This window comes from Tetrao urogallus, assembly GCF_951394365.1.
Source record: "Tetrao urogallus genome assembly, chromosome: 25".
In the NCBI taxonomy this organism is placed as follows: Eukaryota; Metazoa; Chordata; class Aves; order Galliformes; family Phasianidae; genus Tetrao; species Tetrao urogallus.
Genome location: NC_136838.1, coordinates 4,685,008 through 4,692,897, shown reverse-complemented (window position 1 = coordinate 4,692,897; position 7,890 = coordinate 4,685,008). Strand labels below are relative to the sequence as shown.

Below are 7,890 nucleotides of genomic sequence, written 5' to 3'. Positions count from 1 at the left end.
TCTACAGACCTATGTACACAGTTAAATACGTCATTAATTTACAAACCATGTTAAAACAAATGTTTCACCTTGCCAAACAAAATCTTGCAGCAGTCCAAGATTGAAATACATATACAACAGTATCAGAAACCTCTTTATCAGAATGTGGGCAATATTGCCCAAGGACTTGGATTCGGTCACTCTGAAAAACCACCTCTTGCAAATGAGCCACTCACTCGTTTTAATCACCTATTGTACCCCATGCAAATTATTCCTGTTGACCACAGAACTGAACTAGAAGGGTGCAAACACTGTGGAGCAGGCTGCAGGGAAAAAGCCCAGAGATTCACATGCTGGGCCCCATTTTGGGTCTCTTTCTACTCTGTGAGTGCAGTAATTTTGTTTCAGACATATGCTGAGGGCACACGCACAGACTGCAACTTGGAATTGTCGTTATTTTCAGCAGGAAGCTCCCACCTGCTGCCATGCTCTTGATAGAAAAAGCTGAGCTAAAGACCTGCCACAGTGAGCATGCATGAAAGCTTCGCGTCAAGAGCTGCAGAAGAGATCTGGTTATATTCTTCAGCAAAGCAAGCCTTCAAAATGTATGTAATGAAATCTCTGATCTGTGAATACAGTACATGGAATTTTATTCCAACTTGCAGTTTCAAGCTGCATGACCCTGTTACAGTAGTAGACATACCAGGAAATTTACAGATGAACTCACATCACATCTGTACATCCTTGGGCCCCGCTGCAACCCCTTGCTGGTATCTCAATGCCTCCCAAGTAGGGAAACTGAGGCACAAAGAACACAACTGAGTACTTGCAGGAGGCGAACAGCTTCCAGGTGGCTCCCTTTGAAAGCGGTTGAACAATTCAGCCCCCCTTACAAATCCCAGCCTAAATGAAATTGTGCAGAGCCAGAATCTAACACAAATCCAGAGTCCACACGATTCTTTCTCTATTTTTGTAACCGCACTTAAATATTGGGAAGTGAGCCCTAAAAATACACATTTTGCACTTCATTGTATAAAAGGAAATAATAATACATAAATTAATACCGGAACAGGCAAAGCAATTTCCTATGAAATCATGCCTTTCCTCATAGCCTTATCTGTTAATCAGGGCTAGGAAATAATTTATTCACATTTTATAGAATAAAAGCCCAAGTTCTAAGCTAGAAGGAGCTGAACCAACTCTAGGCAAGTCCAGAAGTTCTGCCCGCAGACATTAGCAGCATATTTAAACCATCTCTGAAGTTTCAGGAGAACCATTTCCTCTTTTGGACTGTATCCTGGAAGGCAATCTGCAGAACTAACTCCAGAGTCAGCCAAAAGAATAAGATCAGCTTGACTTTGCCCTTAAAAATAAATTCTTTATTACCCAGAAAGGAGCCAAATCATCATTTCGCATCATGGAAATGGCCATTTTTAAAGCAATAAATAAACGGAAGGAGTGTTTGTACAGCACCACACTGTAAGTTCTGTCACTGCTACCCGACAATCTCCAGTAAAAACACAATACTTATGCTATCAAAATCTCACTGTACAACAGCTTTTCTGTTAAGAAAAGAAGGCCCCTAAAACCTGTTTTTTTTTCCCCTCAAGTAACAGTAATAATAATAATAATAATCTGATTCAGTGAAACATGAACTCCACTGGTTTCATTCCTTCCGTGCACAAATGCGGCGCCTGATGCACTGAAATCCACTTGTCTTGAACCTGGTGTCTTCATTTATACCACCTGAATCAGTTCTTATGAGCCACAGATTCTATGCTTACTGCTGATTTAAATATTTCCTTTCTGAATTTACTATTTGAGCCAAGGGAGTCGCAGGAACAGAGAAGGATACAACGTGTCACTTCTTCCAGCTGAAAGGAGAGGTCAGACAAAACGCACACAGCAGCTCAAGCACCACTAATTAAGAAACTTAAAAACACAATCAGGGGCCAAAAAGATGGATTTGAGAAACAATGCAGAATTATTAACCACGTTCATGCATTCTTACAATGTGAATCATATTAGGGAGCAAAATTTATGCATAAAACTTAGACAAAAATACCCTAAGCCTTTCAATTCCTGACCCAAAGACAGATTTGTAAGAGGTGTAAAGCACGCAAAAAAAAAAAAAAAAAAAAAAAAGGCATTATTAGAAATGCTTTATTTGTCAGGTGTTTCCTGCACTGCCAAGGAAGAAAAATGTCTGAGTTTACAGGGCTGCATTACTGAGAAAACAACGACGATCTCAGTCTCCATTTCTGCTATCTGCACTGTTTGGGACAACAATGATTTTAGAGAAAACTGTTTCTCTATGCTTTAAATGCGTCTCTTGAAGGGATCTCTACTGTCTGTTCTTTCAGAAATACTTCTGGTTTGTCATCAAAAACTGAAGGCAGAGGCATGGAGGTAATTAACACCCGCATGAAGTTTCACATTGGCTCAAGATGAACTCCAGGCTCCTTATCCACAACTGACACAATCCTCCCAAGCGGGCAAATCCTGATCACCAGCTGTGTGCCTAATTACACCCTTTTTTTCCTGACAATTTCATGTAAGTATTCTTAAAACAGTAGAGAACAAATTAAAAGTGACACTATCAGTGTGGAAACGAGGTACTGGCCAGGGTTTAGCTGCCAAAAGAGTAACCGATTGACAGACTCCCAAAAGGAGCAGCGACAGCAGATGCTTTGCTCTGAAATGTTGTACCTGCACTTCATCCGAATCCCTGTACGAGAGCTACGCTGCATTCAGGTCCGGTGTCCAATCCAGCTGCTTCACATTGAAAGATCTGCTCAGCAGAAGCTGAAGGTCTGTACCACTTTCACTACACATGCATCCTCCCTTCTGCAAAACTTTACAATAAAATGGCTTTACATTCACGGATGTACTAAAAGTTTCTGATAATGCTGGGGACACTTTAATATCACAGTCTCTACCTGCGTGTCAGGATTCTATATATCAAAACGGTTGAAGTTGTAGGCGGGCGGGCAGCTCTGTCGGTTGTGTTGGCAGTTCTCAGCCAGGACGCCGGCCCGGCCGTACTGATAGTCTCCATGCGGGGCAAACGCCGTCAGTCCATTCTGAGACTTCTCCGGAGCGCTGCGGTGCCGGTCCAAGTTCACAAGGTCTGCAGTTGTGACTGGAAGGAGCTGCTTCTTTGCTTCTTGGTTTGCATCATATTTTGTCTAGGAGAGAAAGAAAGAAAGAAAGTTTTTCTAAGGTGTCACCCAAAATATGCATAGGGAAAACACCACCACATTTATGAGTCTCAAACGAGCGACTCCTAATAAAAATCACTTCCTCCTCACATGACAAATCACGAAGCTGCTTTTGCTCAAGGCATTTTAGCGAGATACCTCCTAATCCTCATTCTTCAATACAATATTAAGATCTCAGTCTGTCACACCCAGCAGCTGGCCTGACCCAAGCACTGGAGCACTCAGCCACGCACTCCCATGCAGTGAAGTTCTACGTCACACATTCTTCATTTCTGTTCTGCTGTTATCTTGCTTTACAAAACAGTTCAAAGCCACCAGAGTGGTTCAGGTGAGTTCCCTGAATAAACAAAGAAACAGATGAACAACTTGCCTTGTTGTATAAGAAGACCCCTAGGATAGCTGTCATCATCCCAAGGACGTTGGTGCTGGTGACTGGATTGCGAAGCATTATAAGGGACACAGTGATCACCATGATTCTTTTGGTGGCGTTCGCAACAGAGTAACTCAGTGGGCTGATCAGGTTAAGAATACTGAAGGCAATGACGTTCTGGGCGAAGTTACAGAACCCACTGATTATAAGCAGCATCAAGGTCCAGGGCCAGTGAGACATTGTGCTCTGTCATAACAACAAACGTTACAATTACATACATTTGCCGCCTATTGGAAACCTGAGATAAAGTAACAGAAATAATCGAGTCGCTTCTTCCCTGCCTACATCTACAACTTCTCTACAGTGGCACCAAACACGCAGCTACCAGTTCTGATAACGCATCTCCTGCACACAGCACTGCACTCCAGCTGCGCGTCCTCCTGTCTCCAGCTCTACTTCCTGGGACTTCAGCTGTCACATCGGCTCCCACTCCTCACCCCGCCATGAATTCTAATGAGAAACACCACACTCGTTGGTTGTGGTTTTTGTGAAACAATCTGCAGGTATTTCACAACAGTTCCTTCCACACTGATGAGGAACCACCTAAGTGAACATTTTTTGCGTGTTTTTTTTCCCCTTTTATCTTAATAGACGAGAGTTTCCCAAAAGCGACACTTACCAAGTCATTCTCTACCAGGAAGGAAGAAAGATCAACCAAAACCCACGTTGGGATCATGAAGAACACAGCATGGCACCCCAGGATGTTCAGCAACCGAAGATGATGTATTCGGGAATCCCGCAACACCTGATGGAGGACACATTACAGCCGTGCCCCAACCACCCCCTGTTCTCCCTGTAATAATAACAACTTCCTGCAACCGACAGTTACAGCATGGAAATGAATGGTGTGAATTGCCAATGAGGACGACCAAAGAAAACAGATTTCTCTTTGAAAAAGTGGTTTCTTGACTGGCAACTCTCCCAGGATTAACAACGTAAGATTAAGATGTCCCACAAACCAGAACTCATTTTGGAATACACTCAAGACACACCTTTTAATTTTGTCTCTTTGTTCCTACGATTTCAAGGAGTGCCCAGTGCTCACACTGACTCATTCAGTATGAAGAAATGATACGACACAGCAAGATACATAATGAACTGGTACAGCGAAGCACTATCAGCTGCCAACAGAAGCAACCAAAAATTCCAATGAATCACAGAACGGCAAAACTGTTACCTTCTTTGAGAAGATATTCTGAAGTGAAAAACACAGAGTAGCAGCAAGTGCACTGATGAGTCCCCACATGTCAAAGGACAGTTCAGTGACCGTGGCCAACAGGACACCGGTTATTATGGGAATAAGAGATAAGTACACCTGCAAAAGGAACAGAGAACGTGGCAAATCCACCCGGTGCAATCCTAGTCACAACATTCACCCAAACCTCCCCGATCCCAGCGAGCAAAGCACACCACAAACACCAGCAAGAGAAGAAACCTCAGCAAACCTGTCCGCACCTTCGTCGTCTGCTTCTCCTTCATAATGATCCGCGAAAGAAGAACCACCCATATTGGCATCGTCGCTTTTACTGAGGAGGGAAAGAAAATTTCGGTGGGGATGCGAAGCCAACTCCATTAAACACCATCAGCAGAAGGTGAGCACTGGGAATGGAGGGGCTCAGATCAGTCCCACAAAACCCCAACCTCAGCCCACACGGGGTCACCCCTCATCCCTGTGCCATCACAGGGCAGCATGCAGTGCTCCACCCTGCAGCAGGCACTGCTGTGAGCTCACACCAGGACACAGGGTGCTGCAGCAGGAAGCCATACAGACACTGCAGCACTGTGAGCACACATCAGGGACAGGGCACCACGCCGGGCACCCACATGAACACACAGCGCACCCCGCAGTGCCGCACCGGGCTCCTACAGGCACAGCTGATGGGAGACACGGCAGCAGGCAGCACTGCGAGCACACAGCGGGCTTCAGGTGACAACAGGGGCAGCGGCAGCAGCTTGGGGCATCCCGATGGGCGCGGACGAGGGGAAATGGTTTCAAACCAAAAGAGGGAAGATTTAGACTGGACACGAGGAAAAAAGGTGGTGAAGCACTGGCACAAGTTGCCCAGAGGAGCGCCGGGTGCCTCACACCTGGGTCAGGCAGGAGGAGGCCCCGAGCACCCGCTGGAGCTGCGGTTGTCCCCACTCACGGCAGGGAGTCGGACCGGGAGGTCTCTACAGGTCCCTCCAATACAAACCGTTCTCCGATCCGCGCTCCCGCTGCGCCCCACGGGACGGCACCGCCGCCCCGCGCACCCCCACTTCCGCCCGGAGCCTCACCCGTGTGCGCGTACGAGACCGGGACCCTCCAGAGCGAGACGTGCGCGGAGACGGAGGCGAAGTATTTGCCGAAGGCGAGCGGCAGGATGTAGCGCGGGTAGGCGCGGGGCGGCAGCTGGGCCGGGCCGGCCGGCGGGACCCGCCAGGCGCGCAGCAGCGGCGGGAGGAGTCCGCACAGCCCCAGGATGTGGAAGAGCGAGACGGTGACGGGCCGGGGGAAGCCGCCGAGCAGCAGCTTGTTGACCACGTTCCCGCCGGCGCTCAGCCCGTACCAGGCCAAGCACAGCGCCGAAACCCGCGCGCCCTCCCGCAGCGCCGGCCCGCGGCCCCTCCGGCTCCCGGCCCCCCCCGCCGCTGCCGCCGCCGCCCCGCCTCCTCCCGGAGCCGCCAGCGGGGCCGCCGCCATGGCTGCCCGAGCCGCACGGCCGCCCCCGGGACGTCACCGCCGCCAACGCGTCGCTTCCTGGGGCGGACCCGCGCCGGAGCTCAGCGCCGGCACAGCGCTACGGGTGCCGACAGGGGGCGGTGGAGCGTGTGTGCGTCACTTCCGCTTGCGTCACTCCGCCACGTCACTTCCGGCTCCTCTGTCCACTTCTGGTCGCTGGGGGACGGGCCGCCCTCAGACCGGAACTCTCCGCCTCGGCGCTCCGTTCTGACAGCCGCTGCGCCCCGTCCGTCCCGCCCCACAGGCGCAGCCCGGGATGAAGGAACCGGGGAGAGACGCGGCGTACGAAACACCGCACCGAGTGGGATTTCTGAGCCGCAGAAGCGGCCCTAAGAGCAGTGCGGATCTGCACCGCCTGAGAGCGGAGCCAAATCGGGCCCGAGCAGAGCGCAGTGAAGAGGAGCCCTCGAGGCCTTTAAAACCACCTCAGGGAGCTGCTGGGGGTGCAGGGACAGAACCCGTGGGAGGAGGGCGATCCTCCATCCGCTCCTTCAAAAGACGTTTCTACGCCATTTATGTACCTCTAAAAACAGGCACCTGAGGTAACGGCGATTCCCAAAACCATTCCGTGCCATTCGCTGCAGAGGGCGGTGTTCATTTTAGACTTTAAAAGAATAAATTGTGCAGAGCGGGAGAATCCAGGAGCAGAGAAACTGAGCATGCAAAAATGAGAGTACACAGCAGATACGCACATGGTAAACTTCATTTGAACTTGTTTACAAAATTGACAAAAAAAATCACCTTGTAAACTTATTCACATTTTTTGGAGCTCACAGAACTGGTTATAGAAGCATGCTGAAATAAAGATTGTCGAGCCTCGTCTCACCCCAGACCACATCCGAGCGAGCTGACCCTCACAGCAGAAACAAACGGGAGTTAAAGCTCACGCTGCAAATCACGTGATGTCCCTGGAGATCCTGCAGCACCGGGGGAAGGGCCGAGTCCAGCACGTGGAGCTCCCTCAAGCAAAGCGAGCATCGGCACGGCCGGTTTGCTATGGAGAGCAGCCAAGGGACTCAGGACATCACTCGACCTTCCGGGCCATCGACTGCAGCAGAAATGTAAGCAACTGAAAGTAAAGGATGGTTTTTATAAAGTGTACTTCGTAATTTCCTGAAATTTGCCCCACATTCAAAGGCCTCAAAAGGGCACAGACCCTGTTCCTAAATAGGACCATTTGGGGAAAGAGGGAGGAGGGGTTGGGGAGCATTTGAATAAAATGCACATTTTTAAAAAAATTTTTTCTTTTTAAACATAAAACAGAAAATAAACATTTCCCAACGTGAGCAACTTCTGAGCCCTCTGCCATCACAGCTACCTTCCTGACAGCAACTTTCTGCAACTCTAAAAAACACTGCCTGATTTCATCAACTGCAGAGGATAAAATGGAAGTAAACTGAAAATATACTTGGAAACATTTTTGGTAACTGTTTTTTTTTTTTTTTTTTTTTTTTAGATTTCACGCAGTCCTCGGGTTTCAGAAACAGAAGCAAACAAACGCCAGTAAGATTTCTGAGATGCCCGCATTGCAGTCCCAG

General features: G+C 48.7%; 1 protein-coding gene across 1 annotated transcript; it reads right to left on the bottom strand.

Moving 5' to 3' along the window:
- Nucleotides 1-2,933: 2,933 nt before the first annotated feature.
- Nucleotides 2,934-6,313, bottom strand: SLC35E1 (solute carrier family 35 member E1; the record flags this gene model as incomplete). The annotated part of the gene is made up of 6 exons (XM_079546641.1): nucleotides 2,934-3,167; nucleotides 3,571-3,816; nucleotides 4,250-4,375; nucleotides 4,808-4,945; nucleotides 5,086-5,156; nucleotides 5,908-6,313. The coding sequence occupies 6 exons, from the start codon at nucleotides 6,311-6,313 to the stop codon at nucleotides 2,934-2,936; spliced, it is 1,221 nt and encodes a 406-aa protein (XP_079402767.1).
- Between the last annotated feature and the right edge of the window lie 1,577 nt (nucleotides 6,314-7,890).